The 18,084-nt window shown below is 33.3% G+C and overlaps 1 protein-coding gene across 1 annotated transcript in view; it reads right to left on the reverse strand.

Annotated features, from left to right (window-relative positions):
• The window catches only part of LOC139488811 (BTB/POZ domain-containing protein KCTD5-like), a 69,457-nt gene extending 54,691 nt beyond the window's left edge, over positions 1–14,766 (reverse strand). Inside the window, exons 1-4 of the mRNA XM_071274739.1 lie at positions 14,368–14,766; positions 12,507–12,615; positions 7,766–7,857; positions 3,496–3,591 (exon numbers count right to left, since the gene is read on the reverse strand). Of these exons, the coding sequence (XP_071130840.1) occupies positions 3,496–3,591; positions 7,766–7,857; positions 12,507–12,615; positions 14,368–14,565 (495 nt within the window). The 5' untranslated portion in view covers positions 14,566–14,766. The remainder of the gene's footprint in view (positions 1–3,495; positions 3,592–7,765; positions 7,858–12,506; positions 12,616–14,367) is intronic.
• Between the last annotated feature and the right edge of the window lie 3,318 nt (positions 14,767–18,084).

Consider the following 18,084-nt stretch of genomic DNA (forward strand, 5'->3'; position numbering starts at 1 on the left):
CGTGGAGCACTTGGAAGACCCAGCAATATACCGTTGTTTGTAAGGACACTTATGTAGTTTAGGTATCCAATACAGTGATGGAAGATCCAGTTCTTCATCTTTGGTTGAAATTCCAAAGGAACATAGAACAGACCTATGATTATCCAGGATTTCCTCTTTGGTAAGTGTCGTGAGGGTATATGTTGAGTTTCCAAGTGAATTGTCAATACCTAATTCGTTTATCAAGCAGTTAATGTAATGAGTTTTACACACAAAAACGATGTTGTTTGGGGCTTTATCTGCGGGGACAACAACATATTTGTCATGGAGGTAGGATAGGTGTTTTGCAACATTTGGGTTTTTTAAGATTGACGTAGCATGGGCATTGATAGACCCATTCAGTTTCTTAATTCTGATTTGTATCAACAACCTCACTGCCTTAATCCATTCGGAAAGAGTGTCTACATCTTCCTTCTCCCGCTTAGCCCATTGCCAGCTGGCATTATCCTCTACTGAATCCATCAAAATTTTAAAGTTGTATTTCCAATTGATGGATATTTCACGATATTTCTGACCTTTCAATTACACATTTCGTAGAGAAGTGTTATTAACAATGTTGAGGTCACCGGTAATAACGTGGCCAGCAGGATTATATGTGAATTGGGAACTAGCGAAAGTGCAATCACGAGGTTTAGACTTGAAGTCGTCAATATCGAGATCCTGCAAAACGTGTTAGTAATTGAAAATTTTATTTGCAATAGGTTTGGTATAGGTATAAGAAATGATTGGTACTGACTGGTCTTTGAAATAAGGAGGTATTTTCAATTGAACTAATTTATGATGAAGGATAAGTTAACGCCATCGTGACCTTTGTTGGCAAAGGGAAGATTAAGGAAAGATCTTTTCTCTTTTTCATCTTTTCCAATGCGGACTGGCTTGAAAAGTCTGTGACTTGCAATATCCGAAATTGTAGCTTCAAGTTTGTATTGGTTTGAATGTGGGTTTGTAACAGTGGATTCAAAACATAAATTGAACAGAGAATGAAGTTTTGAAAGGGGTAATGAAAAGTTTTGTGCGAATGTGATGAACACCTAACGCTTTTGTATAAATGGCAGCAAGTCATTAATAGAGACATCATGCAGAGAAGGTGATGTATAATGACGATGACCATGACTGCATCTACGTCGAGGAGTCGAGTTGAAAATATTCATCACATTTACGGAGTTACACGAAGGACAAGATTGTCGCAGTTCCCAATTGTCTAATTCAGTAGTCCTCTTTTTGTCTACGGAGAGTTGTTGAAAGATTAGGATTGTTAGAGCTATGGTATATCTTTTCGATAATGCGAACTGTCATAGAAACGATGGAATGATCGGGCTGATTGAAATGCTGGTATAGAATGTAGTTGGCATTGAGGTTAATGTCTGATCTATGACCGCACATACGTTTGTTTAGCCTTCCTTTCGTTTCACCGACGTATACCAATCCGCAAAGGTTGCACTCTAATCCGTAGACGACATTTATCGATTTACAATTCAGATCCTCGTAACTTCTGGTAAAATATGACTTCTTGGTCAAATTGCTAGTGAATTAAGCATGTTAAGCATCTGTACTTATCTATAAAATGTCAACAACTTTTATCTACACAATGTAATGTAATGAAATATATACTTTAATAACAAGAGTGCACACACTGAAATGTCTTGCCTTCTTTACTAATAGGCGAGTATCTACGGTAATCATTGATATTATGTTGATAGTCCTAAATATAAAGCTTTATTACAAAAGTCACATAAACTTAACATTAACTAAGAACACTAAACATTGATTAATGAACAATGAAAATGAGGTCAAGGTCAGATGAACCATGCCAGGCAGACATGTACACAGCTAACAATTATTCCATACAACAAATATAAATGACCTATTGCTTATAGTTTAAGAAAAAAGACCAAAACACAAAAACTTAACACTGAGCATTGAACTGTGAAAATGAGGTCGAGTTCAAATAAAACCTGCGAGATAGACATATAGATCATTAAATAATTGCATACACCAAATATAGTTGACCTATTACATATAGTATTAGAAAAAAAGACAAAAACTTAACTTGACCACTGAACCATGAAAATGAGGTCAAGGTCAGATGACACCTGCCAGTTGGACATGTACACCTAACAGTCCTTCCATACACCGAATATATAAGAACTATTGCTTATAGTATCTGAGATATGCACTTGACACCAAAACTTAACCTTGTTCACTGATCCATCAAATGAGGTCTAGGTCAAGTGAAAACTGTCTGACGGGCATGAGGACCTTGCAAGGTACGCACATACCAAATATGGTTATCCTATATCTTATAATAAGAGAGAATTTAACATTACAAAACATCTTAACTTTTTTTTCAAGTAGTCACTGAACCATGAAAATGAGGTCAAGGACATTGCACATGTGACTGACGGAAACTTCATTACATGAGGCATCTAAATACAAAGTATGAAGCATCCAGGTCTTCGCCGCCGGATCACTATCCCTATGTTGAGCTTTCTGCAACAAAAGTTGCAGGCTCGACAAAAATAGATTAGATGTATCCATCGGATCGCCATCAATGATGGTGATACATGACTGTGTACATAATGTATATACAACTCGTTAAAACATCAACCCAACAATGTTAGATCTGTAAATTTGCTTTTCGCAAATTTTTGGTTCTTCCCTATATATAGCATTCAGAAAATTAGTCTTTACAAAATAACAAAAAAAACTGCAACAAAATTCTTCAAACAATTTAACAGAATGTCTTTTAAAAAATGAGTTATCTCCCTTTGCACAGAAATATGGTTTAACATAGTACTCTTATATTATATATATGGTGTTTTATGGACCATAACTCTGGACTAAATCATTAGACCGGAACAAAATTCAAACTTGATCTTAACTTGTCATGATAAACTATATACCAAATAAAAAATCAGTATCTTCAAGAACGAAGAAAAAAGTGTGGAAAACTTATTTGCCGGACTGACAGACAGACAGACAGACAGACAGAGTGCAAACCTAAAGTCCTCTTCGACTTCGTCAGTAAGGAACTAAATAAGTTAAAACTGACGTTATCAAACCATATTTAGCAAACATAAATATCAAATTAGTTGTAAATATAGAAACAATATTAATAGTCCTTTGAAATAATCATTGATAATTGAATTTACTTTGCTATAAACACGTTTATGTAAAAATGTATGATGCCAAATACTATTTTCAAAATAAGCTGAAAGGAAGTTAAATGGTAAGTCAAAACCATACAGCTAGATCAAGAAAACCCAAAGATTGTTTACAGGGGCGGATGCAGTAATTTTCGAAAGGGGGGGTGCTAACCCAGGGCAAAGGGGGGGTGCAAAACATATGTCCCGATACAAATGCATTGATCGGCAAAAATAAAGGGGGGGTGCGCACCCCCGGAACCCCCCCCCCCCCCCCCCCCCCCCTGGATCCGCCACTGGTTTAATTACTAACCTGTTCAAATTTCCATCCATCTGACATGGCAGACACAATCTGTGTTAATTCTTCTTCCGAACATTGAAGTACTCTATATACACTTTTCGTAAAATTCTACAAAAGGCAAAACATTTATACTGGATATCCTGTTTGACATTTGAAATTCTATTATGTTAGATATTCATGTTTGCTGTTTAAAAATTCAACATCATTTTTTTGCAGGCCTGTTAAAACTTTTAAACTATAGGCTCTGAATAGCTTGTATCATTGAATAACAACCCTGGCATAGCAAAAGTAACCACTTAAGGAACAAGTGAAACTGCTAGCTACCGCTCACTGATGATACCCCTGCCCACATACTTGACGGTAAACAGGAAGTTGTTGAGTGAGGAATCTGAAAACGCATCACAAGGTATAGCTTACTCATGTAAACCTTGACACTAAATTTCAGAAATCCTTGTAATGTAAGTCCTAAGAAAGATGCGAGAGGGAGAAGAGGAGAGGGACAGATGGACTGACCGATGGATGGATGAAGGAAGGATGGACAGACAGAGGTAAAACATTATACCCCCTTTTTAAAAGCAGGGGTATAATTATATAGTATTGAATATTTACCAGAAATTGATTCACTGTTGTCCTTAATAATATAGTTAGTATCCTGATAACTAAGATACAAAATATTGATCACGATTTTTGAGATTTTAAGGGTTAATATAATCTGCTTCAACCTTGAAACTATTTTCTACCTAACAAGAGGCATCCAAGCTGTTACAATATGTATCATTAAAGCAGTTTTGAGCACTGGTATTAAACATGTTCATTTCTGTTTTCTCATATCAATAAAAGGAAATGTGGCATATGGTCAATGAGATGATAGCCGAATACCAAAAAAAAAGATGCTCCGCAGGGCGCAGCTTTATACAACCGCAGAGGTTGAACCCTGAACGGTTGGGGCAAGTATGGACACAACATTCAAGCTGGATTCAGCTCTAAATTTGGATTGTGATTAAATAGTTGACACAGCATAGGTTTCTGACACAGAATGAATGTGGTCTAATGAACTTAAAATATTTTTTTTGCCTTTGAGCAATTCACTTTGCTGTTGAATATTAATCCTCTCAAAAAAAATGTTTGAAGAAATTTTCTTTTTATTAATGAAATCTGAAATGAGAAAAATTTACCCCCCCCAACCCCTCCTTCCCCCGATTTTTTTTTTTCACATCCCCCTTTCCCTTTTTCCAAAACTGATCTCAATTCAAATTTCTAATGGAGTTTGCAACAATAACTACTCATTTAAATACATCACATAATATTAAAATGTAAAATAAAGTGCTTCAGGGACTGAACTTAACTGTTTTTGTCTAGGGGCCAGCTGCCCCCCCCCCTCCCCCCCCCCCCCTAAGATATTTTGTTCAGGGGCCCAGTTGAAATTTTAGGAGCCCAACCAATCTTTATACAAAAAGACTAAATGAAAATAAAACTGAAAATAACTTTTTATATACTTACTAACGGTGTTCCAGCTTGAATCTCAGGGCAGAAGGGTGCTAGTGCTCCTAAGTAAGGAGTTTTATAAATAAAACCGGTGAGATGGGAGAGGATCGTATTATTTTGATGCAACAATACATTGCATATATTGCAAAAGCTAAGAACTGTTACTTTTTTTCTCCATAATTGTTAAAATTAAAAGCATTTAATAAGTGCCCCCATGTAAGGAGGATCATAAATACAAGAAGTAAAACAGGAAGTACAGTCTTGTTTATCATAAATACAAGAAGTAAAACAGGAAGTACAGTCTTGTTTATGTTCAAATACAAATTTCTCTGATTCTTCTTTAAATGTATGTTCATGGTATGAAACAAAACAGTTTTTTTGATAAAGCTTATAATATTTAAATTATTGCCACCAGAAATGTATTATAAGATTTGACAATATTTATTTTAGGTTATTTCCTGCCAAAATTGTCTCCCTTCAATTTTTTCAACTTCCTGTTGACCTTTAGACAATATGGCTGGGTTTTTTTTAATAAATACTATCTCAATCCAAGCCATCCTCTAATAGTGTTGATCAAAATATATTTTGCAATAAGTTTTTATTGAAGATTGGATATCAAACTTAATATTGGGATATTTATTTACGAGACTTTGCGTTTCGTTTTTACATTAAGTATTTTTTGAAAATAGCGATTCAGGGACAAGTTACCGTCTAACACAGGCTTATAATGACTGCCAGGACAATTAGAAAACATCCCTTTCGCGATGCTTATTGAACAGTTTAGAAGAAAACACTATTCAATAATGAAATAATCGTAGAAAATTTAGCAGAGTTAAAAAAACATGCTGATTGAAGTAGGTATATGACATATCGTCACTTCGGATTGAAAACATAGCTGTTCGACTGGGTTTAGGTTATTAGAAAGAACCTACTGGTTTTCGTAAATACTGTATGTTACTATATTGCTTTGAAAAGACAAAACAGGTTTACCTTTGGGAACAGTCTTCGTTAATATCGCGGGGGAAAGGGTACAAATGGGATTTACTTCAAATTTTTTACAGTCGCCAGCTGGGCGATCATGATGACTAAATATATTGGCCCAGTCGAAAATCTGGTCGCCTTGGGCGACTGGGGGAGCGTTAAGTTTAGTCCCTGTGCTTGTTATCACTGAATGGTAAAGATTGTTTTAATTTATCAGTTGGTAGTAAAAGTGAATATACATTGTATATTGTATAAAACAATGATTTAAGTTGATTCAACTACTATTCTGGACAAAGAAAGATAACTCCAATTGAAAATTTTTTGCTATTGCACAATATTGTGCAATTAGATATTTCTTGCTATTGCACAATACTGTGCAATTGAAAATATTTGCTATTGTACAATACTGTGCAATTGAAGATTTCTTGCTATTGTGCAATCCTGTGCAATTGAAAATTTCTTGCTATTGCACAATACTGTGCAATTGAAGATTTCTTGCTATTGCTGAATACTGTGCAATTGAAAATTTCTTGCTATTGCACAATACTTAATATAACAATTTTGGATCCTGATTTGAACCAACTTGAAAACTGGGCCCATTATCAAATATCTAAGTACATGTTTAGATTCAGCATATCAAATAAGCCCAAGAATTCAATTTTTGTTAAAATCAAACTTAGTTTTATTTTGGACCCTTTGGACTTTAATGTAGACCAATTTGAAAACGGGACCAAAAATTAAGAATCTACATACAGAGTTAGATTTGGCATATCAAAGAACCCCAATTATTCAATTTTTGATGAAATCAAACAAAGTTTAATTTTGGACCCTGATTTGGACCAACTTGAAAACTGGGCCAATAATAAGAAATCTAAGTACATTTCTAGATTCAGCATATCACAGAACCCCAAGGATTCAATTTTTGTTAAAATCAAACTAAGTTTAATTTTGGACCCTTTGGACCTTAATGTAGACCAATTTCAAAACGGGACCAAAAATTAAGAATAATCAAACACAGTTAGATTTGGCATACCAAAAAACCCCAATTATTCAATTTTTGATGAAATCAAACAAAGTTCAATTTTGGACCCTTTGGGCCCCTTATTCCTAAACTGTTATGACCAAAACTCCCAAAATCAAACCCAACCTTCCTTTTATGGTCATAAACCTTGTGTTTAAATTTCATAGATTTCTATTTACTTATACTAAAGTTATGGTGAGAAAACCAAGAATAATGCTAATTTGGGCCCCTTTTTGGCCCCTAATTCCTAAACTGTTGGAACCTCAACTCCCAAAATCAATCCCAACTTTCCTTTTGTGGTCATAAACCTTGTGTTTAAATTTCATTGATTTCTATTCACTTATACTAAAGTTATTGTGCGAAAACCAAGAATAATGCTTATTTGGGGCCTTTTTTGGCCCCTAATTTCTAAACTGTTGGAACCAAATCTTCCAAAATCAATCCCAACCTTCCTTTCCAGGTCATAAACCTTGTGTCAAAAATTTCATAGATTTCTATATACTTAAACTAAAGTTATAGTGCGAAAACCAAGAAAATGCTTATTTGGGCCCTTTTTGGCCCCTTATTCCTAAAATGTTTGGACCAAAACTCCCAAAATCAATCCCAACCTTCCTTTTGTGGTCATAAACCTTGTGTTAAAATTTCATAGATTTCTATTCACTTTTACTAAAGTTAGAGTGCGAAAACTAAAAGTATTTGGACGACGACGCAGACAACGACGCCAACGTGATACCAATATACGACCAAAAAATTTTCAATTTTTGCGATCGTATAAAAACAATATATCATATTTACCTGGTTTTGCTTTGCATCTCTCTCTTTTAACTTTTCCTTGACTAGTTTTATCAGCTCTGTTATATTGTAGAATTCTGCTTCTTCCAGCACACCTAGAAAGAATCAAACTCATTTACTCAAATCATCTGCCAATACACAAAAAAAAATTATTTTCATCAGGGTTCTCACTAGGAATTTTTACTTTTCAATTTGATAAATGGGTCATGATCGTTCATTGGCTTGTTCAACCATGCAGACAATGTAAATTATAAATCTATCTGCTGTCAAAGATATTGATATACATGTACATGTATAAGATTTTTTTACATCGACTTCCGGTTTAGTTTCTTGTCAAACATGTCAAAACAACCGCTCAAAACAATGTTGAATCATCAATCTTCTAGGCAAAACGATGTGTTTGGGACTCAGGGGATACAATCAGCACACGTCCTAGGGACTCACGGGTTTCAAAAATGATTTGTCCAGCTCGATCTTCATGCGTCCAGGACGTGTATACATGTCTTAACAAGAACCCTGTTTTATTTATATTAGAGCCCTCTTTTAACCATTAAGTTATCAGTGCTTAAAAGTTTCTTACTGTACCTCAAAATATTGTGAATTAAGAAATCTGATGTTATTCAATTGTGTGAATGTTGAATGTAGCAATATTCAAAACTTTCAATTTGGTTTTTGCTATCAATAATATACATTGTACTTTGAAAGGTATAGGAGATGCTACTGCATCATTCAATATTGCATAGTCAATTGCCATAATTAGCAATAAATAAATGGGGAATGTTTCCATATGGACACAGATGATGGCCCCGCTAGCATATAACATTATAAAGGGACATAACTTAAAAACTGTAAAAGTGAAGCTGCCAAAATTTGAATTTAAACTGAGTTTAGTGGTACATGTAATAAGCATTATCATGATTATATATACATTTCATTAAATTTTGTTGAGACAAACTTAAGTTAGGTGAACAGAAACAAAAAGTTCATAATTTTTTCCATTTGTGAAGGAGCATAATCCTGGAATAGAAATCAAAGTGCTTGAAAGCACTGAATGGTAAAGTTTGGATTGTGATCAAATTTTTGACATTACATGGTTTTTTTTTACACAAAACAAATGTCAAGATTTTACAAATCAATTAAAGATTTTTTCTTCAAACTTTTTAAATCTAAAATTAAATAGTTGACACAGCATAGGTTTCTGACACAGAATGAATGTGGTCTAATAAACTTAAAAGGTTTTTTTTGCCTTTGAGCAATTCACTATGCTGTTGAATATTAATCCTCTCAAAGAAATGTTTGAAGAAATTTTCTTTATATTTATGAAATCTGAAATGAGAAAAATTTAACCCCCCCCCCCCCCCCCCTTTTTTTTCACATCCCCGTTTCCCTTTTTCCAAAACTGATATCAATTCAAATTTCTAATGGAGTTTGCAACAATAACTACTCTTTTAAATACATCATAAAATATTAAAATGTAAAATAAAGTGCTTGTTATCACTGAATGGTATAAAGATTGGTTGGTAGTAAAAGTGAATATACATTGTTTATTGTATAAAACAATAAAAAAAAACTTCATCAGCAACATTTTATATTGGCAAATTTCCAATGAAGTTATTTACATAAAGTTATTGGGAAATAAAAATAGAAAATGACATCATAGTCATGTCTGGCAAATGTCCAACATACATTATCTAAAAACATTTTAGATAAGATAAGGAAAAAAAGCTTCATCAGCAACATTTTATATAGGCAAATTTCCAATGAAGTTATTTACATAAAGTTATTGGCAAATAAAAATAGAAAATGACATCATAGTCATGTCTGGCAAATTTCCAACATATATTATCAACTACTATTCTATACAAAGAAAGATAACTCCAATTGAAAATTAATTGCTATTGCACAATATTGTGCAATTAGATATTTCTTGCTATTGTGCAATACTGTGCAATTGAAAATTTCTTGCTATTGCACAATACTTGATATGGAATCCTGATTTGGACCAACTTGAAAACTGGGCCCATAATCAAAAATCAATCTACATATTTAGATAAAGCATATCAAATAAGCCCAAGAATTTAATTTTTGTTGAAATCAAACTTAGTTTAATTTTGGACCCTTTGGACCTTAATGTAGACCAATTTCAAAACTGGACCAAAAATTAAGAATCTAAATACACAGTTAGATTTGGCATATCAAAGAACCCATTTATTCAATTTTTGATGAAATCAAACAAAGTTTAATTTTGGACCCCCATTTGGACCAACTTGTAAAAATCAAAAATCTAAGTACATTTTTAAATTCAGCATATCAAAGAACCCCAAGGATTCAATTTTTGTTAAAATCAAACTAAGTTTAATTTTGGACCCTTTGGACCTTAATGTAGACCAATTTGAAAACGGGACCAAAAATTAAGAATCAACATACATAGTTAGATTCGGCATATCAAAGAACCCCAATTATTCAAATTTTGATGAAATCACACAAAGTTCAATTTTGGACCCTTTGGGCCCCTTATTCCTAAACTGTTATGACCAAAACTCCCAAAATGAAACCCAACCTTCCTTTTATGATCATAAACCTTGTGTTTAAATTTCATAGATTTCTATTTACTTATACTAAAGTTATGGTGCAAAAACCAAAAATAATGCTTATTTGGGTCCCTTTTTGGCCCCTAATTCATAAACTGTTGTGACCTCAACTCCCAAAATCAATCCCAACCTTCCTTTTGTGGTCATAAACCTTGTGTTAAAATTTCATTGATTTCGTTTTACTTATACTAAAGTTATTGTGCGAAAACCAAGAATAATGCTTATTTGGGCCCTTAATTTCTTAACTGTTGGAACCAAAACTCCCAAAATCAATCCCAACCTTCCGTTTGTGGTCATAAACCTTGTGTCAAAATTTCATAGATTTCTATTCACTTAAACTAAAGTTATAGTGCGAAAACCAAAAAATGCTTATTTGGGCCCTTTTTGGCCCCTAATTCCTAAAATGTTGGGACCAAAACTCCCAAAATCAATCCCAACCTTCCTTTTGTGGTCATAAACCTTGTGTTAAAATTTCATTGATTTCTATTCACTTTTACTAAAGTTAGAGTGCGAAAACTAAAAGTATTTGGACGACGACGACGACGCCAACGTGATAGCAATATACGACCAAAAAGTTAAAATTTTTGCGGTCGTATAAAAACCAATATGTTTTCGGAAGACGACGACGAAGACACCAAAGTCTTGCCAATATACGACAATTTTTGCGGTCGTATAAAAATATAGTCAATTATAATTTAATGGTGGTACCTAACACTACAGGGAGATAACTCTGTAAAATCAGCTAAATGTTTTAATTAAATTGTGTTGTGGAGGCAATATTAAGCTTCTCAATGATCAATGATTAGTGTTTGTCAAACTGCTATATAACTAGTGTAATTTTTCTGATAAAATGGTTGGTTCTAATTTTTTGAAATTTTCATATTTTTGTCAAAGGGTCAAAGCAAATACTTTGTCAAAATTTTATGAAAATTAAACGAGCCAAATTAATTTTAGTGAAGGTGTTGGGTACCACCTTAATTTTTATTTATATTTTTACCCGAGTTAACCTGTAAAATGAATGCGCGGAAATGTAATCAAAAGCTGCATGCAAAGGTAAAACATTTTAATCCCCAAATGCGCACAAATGTAGTGCGCCCATTGAAATTTGTTTTTTTATGTTGTTTGTTGGAAGTTCCAATGACTCAGCATCACTTTGAAAGAGTTTCAAATTTTAAGTGTTTGTGCTATCATTAGTAACACATGTTTCTATTTTTAGCAAATGGGAATCCAAAAATCTTTGAAAGCACAAGTTATTGTGAACTAGAAAAAATCTTCGTTTTGGTCCCTATTCCTGAACTAATATACATTTTTGTAGGACAATTACCCCAAACTGAATCCAAGTCTTCCCTTGTGGAACAATTTAAGAGAGATCTGTACCCTTACATACTAGTTATTGTACAGAAACTAGAAAATGATTGTTTTAGCTCCTTTTTGGCCCTTAATTCTGAAACGGGTGGTACCATATCACCCAAAATCAATCCCAACCTTCCTTTTAGTGGTATTCAACTATTGAACCTTCTGACAAAAATTTCATAGAGATCCATTCCCTCAAACTTAAGACATTGTCAAGAAATGCGTCTTTGGACAAAGCTGACTATGACATCATAGCATTATACAAATGGACAAAATATTCGCGGTCTTATAAAAATTTAAAAACAACAATGAGGGATGACGACGCCAAGTGATGAAGAAAAGCTCATTTGGCCTTTTAGGCCGGGCGAGCTTAAAAAGGGTTAATGCTGATTGTCTAACTTGTCCAAGACATTACTGATATATAACTACATGTATAAGTAACTTTTTTTTTGTTCATTAATTTTTTTAAATATCTTAAAGAAATTAATGAAGGCTTGAGAGCAAATGCAATGCAATTTTCAATATAATTAATATTTCCGTGGGGCATAACTCTTTTAAAAATAATTTATGGGCACTGGTTTTCAAACTTGTCAAGAGACACTGATGTGTGAGTGATTGTTGATGTTAACCAATCATTACCAATAAATTAAGTTTTATAAAAAAATCTAGCAAAAAATGTACAAGTGCGAGTCATAACACATCAATGCTTGTTATATTATGCCTTTATTCTGTCATGACATTGAATCCAAATAAACTTAAAAATTTGTAAACAGGAAACATTCAAAGGCTTACTAACTAACCCTCTTCTGCTAAGTCTTTGTTTATCACCAACTTTCCATGTCGTAAATAATTTAAAACAGGTCCAAAGTATGTGGGATCTCTGTCTATCAAAAAGGCTCCATTTTCATCCTACAAAATATGAACTAAGTTAATTTCAATTAACTTTGTCTTATTTGAGACATATACTATTACCGATTAGACTTATATCCTCAATGTGTTATAAGTGCTGCATTTTTCATAAATATATGCCATGTGTCAAATGCAGATTCATAATTATTGATATTAACCCAAACAAATATCTCTCTCATTTGAAGGGTAGTTACTCATTTGTCTGCTAACTATTCAATGCTGGTTTTACATTCTTCTTCTTCTACTTCTTTCAAATACTGCCCACATTGATGAATATTTTGGCAAGTTGCGCATGATTAAATAACAGGTTAAGAACAATTGTTTTGCTGATTTAGTTTGAGATTTTGGTCACTTGAGACTGGAATATCTCAAGAGACTTAAGCTGTGTGAATTTTTGTGTGTTTCTTTATTCTTCATTGGCTAGAGGTATAGAGGGAGGGTTGATGTTGTCAAAACATGATTAACACTGCCACATTATTGCACCATTTATTATCCCTAGTCAGGAGCCCCTGGCCTTTGTTAATCTTGTATGTTTTCTTAATTTTAGTTCATTTATAAACATGTTAAGAAGTTCAGTATGATGTCTATTTTTACTGGACTAATACACATTTTATTTTAGGGGCCATCTCGATAACTTAAGGAGAGCAAGTTCTTCTTTTTCTGATATACAGTTTCAGTTTCATTTATATTGAAGTTTACGAACTGTTGCATGTGCATTAAAATTATAATTGATCAAAAATTTATTTTTAAATTTGTAGAATACTTGAATATTTTGAATGGTGATATTTACATAAAAGAAAGACAACAATTGATTAAAAAATAATTACATTGGTGTACATACATTTATATAAATTTAATCTATGTTGTGGAGAACAGTTGGTGTGAAATAATCTCTAAATGTTTGATATGCTACAACAAATTGTGGTAACATGTTCCATTGATTTAATGTTTGTGGAAAAAATGACCATTTGTATCTGTCTTAGAGATGGATATTTGCCGAAATGATTTGGTATGTACTTTTCTTATTCCATTATTGTAGAATAATCAGTCTAGTTTTGAGGCAGCGCACAAGTGAGGGCCATTGGCATGATTGGAGATCATTTAACATGGATGTTACACTACTGGTTTTGTGGTAGTTGTTACATACAAAACGGGCCACATGCCTCTGTACCATTTTTAGTTAATGTTTAGTTGATCAGAGTTCTCACTAAGTATTTTTGAAGGCGAGTCCAGGGACTCGTCATTTTTGTCCATGGTGAGTCCCAACAGTAAGAAGATATTTTTTTGCAATATGATTTATCATTTTATAAAGGCTCCATGACATAAAATAGCAATGACATGACATTAAACTCAGATTTCTTTTATTCTATTGTGTGCTATAAAATGATGATATGTGCTTCTTCTGCTTCTGCCTGATAATGGCCACAATCAACGATGCTGATTATTATAAAATATTTCAATTTTGATGCATCTTTGGACTCACCAGTTTTGAAAATGGTGAGTCCAGACAGATTTTCATGAGTCCTGAACTCGTGGACTCGCCTTAGTGAGAACCCTGGTTGATAGAAATAAATTCAAAGACAAAGTTTGTCAGGGGGTAAATTTTTTTTGGCAGAGATGTCATGGATTCAAATGCACTAACTTGGAATAAATAAATTTAAAATTCTTGATTATTTAGAACCGTCTACTGTGGAAATAGTTTATTTAGAAGTCCCCCCCCCCCCCCCCCCCCACTCTTTTCAATGAAATAACCTTGTCCGTATTTAAATCTGGTTCCTCCTGTACAAGTCTATACAGGAATGACTTAGGGTCTCTACACAATGTCGTTCTCGTTGACATAAAAGTTGTTCCGCCAACGTTTAACTTCACCCATTCGCTAATTCTGCCTTGGCCAGATCCAGAATTTTGTGGTACAGTGGTGCTGCAAGGTTGAGGCCCATTTTCGGCCATGGTCCATCAATTAATTATTTCATCGATATGCAACCCCAATGAACCCCAATAAGTACTATTGTTTGATTTTTTTTAGCTTGTACTAGGTTTGTTTGGTGCTATTTTTGACACGAACAGAATGAAACAGTTTCCATATTTTCATTATAATAAAATCTCGTCAAATTCGCGTGCATCATTGTTAAACTGGTGCTTGCTTTACCTGCCTTTACACAGCGGAATCAGGAAAACTCGTCCCACAACCAAATCGCGACACTATCCACCAACTCGCCCCACTTTCAACTAACTTGCCCCACTCTTGTTAAAAACTCGCCCTTAATATGAAAAAAGATAAAATCTCATTCAAATCAGTCATAGCAACTTGACCCATTTATGAAAAAGGATAAAATCTTGATAAATTTAGGCATTTCAACTCGCCTAACTGACAGAGACATAACGGTTAGGCAGTCCTAGAATGAGTATAAACGTCACCTGGTCACAGTACCAAAATTGCACCGTGAACCCATCTTTTAAAAATGAGAAAAATCAATAGTACTGAAGCATGGACGAATGTCAAGTTGTTTTAGCTATTTGAACAAATGGAACAAAACATCTTTTTTTTCAATTTTTAAGGATGTGAATTGAAGCATAGATATATGCAATTTGGGTACTCCTCATTGCGTAATCCTGGGGGTCAGTTTAAATCCATTTTTCTATGACTTAATCATATATCATGCATATATTCAAAATTAAATTTGTGTATTAAACTTTATAGTAAATAAGGATACATCTTCAAAATAAACACAGAATGGAAACTTTTGTCAGGATCATAAAAAATCGTAGAGGAAAAAACTGTCAAAATAGGTGTAATTTGGGTTCTCTCACGCAGAGACATGTATACACATATGTCTCTGGGGTCCGTGTATCACGTATCAATTCAAAGTTTTAAAAAGTTTTCAAATTTTAAATTTTTGGAATTTTGATTAAAGTTTTTTTTTTAAATATCAAAATTCCAAATTGTGTAAAAGTTTTGAAATTTTGAAATTTTAATCAAATAATTAAAATATTAAAATTCTAAATATCGTTAATAAGTTTGATATAGTTTAGAGATTTGATCAAACTTTAAAAATACTAAACCTAACGTGCAATTTTGATTATTTCCCTTTTTGTGAAAGTTTTTTTTTTTTATTTTTTATTAAGATATCAAAATAGAAAAGGGGCGAAAAGAGGTGTACCTGTAAACACGGCTCTGATTATAATCATTCTTAGTTAGGAATAAATAGCACGAAATATATCGAATCATTTTTAATTACAAAATGAATAATAAAAAGAAGTCAAAACATATTAGACATCACATGGGATAACAGTATCCTGAAATTTTAAGGTTGTTCATCTATTAAACAATATTTAAACCTATTTAAACCGGCATCAAATAAGTTGATTTAAATCTCTTATATAAGGTTATCGTTTGAGATATATAATTCAGGGCTATTTGGTGTCCCCAGTGCCCAACATTTAGAAGTAAAGGTGAAAACTTACCAACTCGCAGTAGGCCAAATAGTATTATTCGCCTTTTTGACGTTCCTGATGAAGGTAGATTCGGAAAAAGCGCTTCGGTCGCATGCAACTTTAACGTTTTGTTTTTGTTTTTTATCGATTGCATGCCGATAATATATTGTCTTTTGTGATTGATAAAGCATTTCAGTTCCAAGTAATAATACGGAAGAAATACTTAATTTATGGTGTCTCAATGAACGTTGTGCTAGGCGTGCTTCAGCTGGTCCCAAGACAAAAAAGTGTACTGGTTCAATGATGGTTGAGTGATAATAGACGTCATACTAAACTCCGAAATATAGCAATGACCTAAAGTTACAATCATACAAGACTTAAAAGGACAGAGGCTCCTGAATTGGGACACATGCGGCGGGGTTAAACATGTTTCATGAGATCACAACCCTCCCCCTATATACGGTACCTGTAGCCAATGTAGAATAAACAAACACACAGCAATACGCAAAGTAAAACGCATTTTGAAAGAAATACAAGTCCTATGTCAGAATTGGAAACAAAAGAAACTAATAAAAATGACAATGATAATAAATTAACAAAGAACTACTATATTAAAGCTAGCAGTTACTGACATATATGCCAGCTCCAGACCTCAATTCAACTAATTGAAAGATTATATCTTCATCATATGATCAATAACAAGCACAATCCCCCTCCCCCTGTTGTATTTATTGCTTATTTGTCCCTGAACATTCATGAAATATTTGTCACTAGCAACCAAAAATCGATAATTTGCTGTTTACATACAAATTACAAAGAAACTTAGGATTCAACTCCCTCGGACAAAGTAGCCCTTTATATGTTCAAATTCACTTTGGCCAAACACCTCTTCAGTTGTTTCGGTTCTTATATTTACTTCACTTTCAAATATTCAGTTTTCAGCGTTCCGTAGGTGAATGCTTTACTTAAATTCAGCGTTTTACATTGTACTGGTTTTTCGAGAGCAACATTGGTGTATGGCTAAGAATGGAAATTCCATCATGCAGCAGACAGCGTGGCATTCTGACTTGACGTACCTGTGCTCTTTCACTTTGGTCATAGTTGATTGTCGTACGATAACTTAAAAATGCACAAATAACGAATACGGAACAATGATATCCCTTAATACAAAAATCCCTTTCCCTTTTATTTGCTATTTAAACACAGTGGTTTATTTAGGGCCCCTAATAGAGATACGTATATGATAAATGAATATACCTTTTACAAGCATCAGTCCAAACGACGTTACGTTGTCTAAGGGAGCAATCATATGTACTTAACTTTAAAAATGAGAATATAGTTGTTTTGTCGAAGTGAGAAAAAAATTCGTGCCAAGCACTAACAATTTTATTAAGTTTTTCATCGCTATTAATCATATTATTTGGTTCAAAACACTATAAGGCATGGGGAAAATCTGGATTCAGAATATTTTTTGTTGTCCTCTGCTTGCACAGATTTTTTCCCCCGTCAAATTGATGAGTCAGAATATTATATGTACCATAATTGAAGCCCCTCGTGGAAGTATCCAAGTAAAAAAAGTGTCCCCTTGGTGTCCCTTTGGTGACAATATTTATATATCGGATTCCTAAAAAGATTACCATTTATCGCTGATATAAACTTTTGAAAATTGAAAATTGCCGACACCTACAAATCGATAGGTGGGGGCTTAATTAATGTACAGCGACAACTATTACATAGAAATGAAGGCTGGAAATAATGTTTATGGTATACGTTTATATGATATGAATGTGTTCAGATTTTACTAAACAAGAACGATAAGTTGGATGTTAATGTTTCAAGGTCCGTGTAACACTTCAATTCAAAGTTTTAAAAAGTTTTGAAACTTTAGATTTTTGAAATTTTGATCAAAGTTTTAAAACATCAAAATTTCAAATTCACATGTGTTAAAAAGTTTTGAAATTTTGAAATTTTAACCAAATTATTAAAATATTAAAATTCTAAATATCATTTATAAATTTGATAGTTTAGGAACTT

Source organism: Mytilus edulis, chromosome 9 (assembly GCF_963676685.1).
Source record: "Mytilus edulis chromosome 9, xbMytEdul2.2, whole genome shotgun sequence".
NCBI lineage: Eukaryota > Metazoa > Mollusca > Bivalvia > Mytilida > Mytilidae > Mytilus > Mytilus edulis.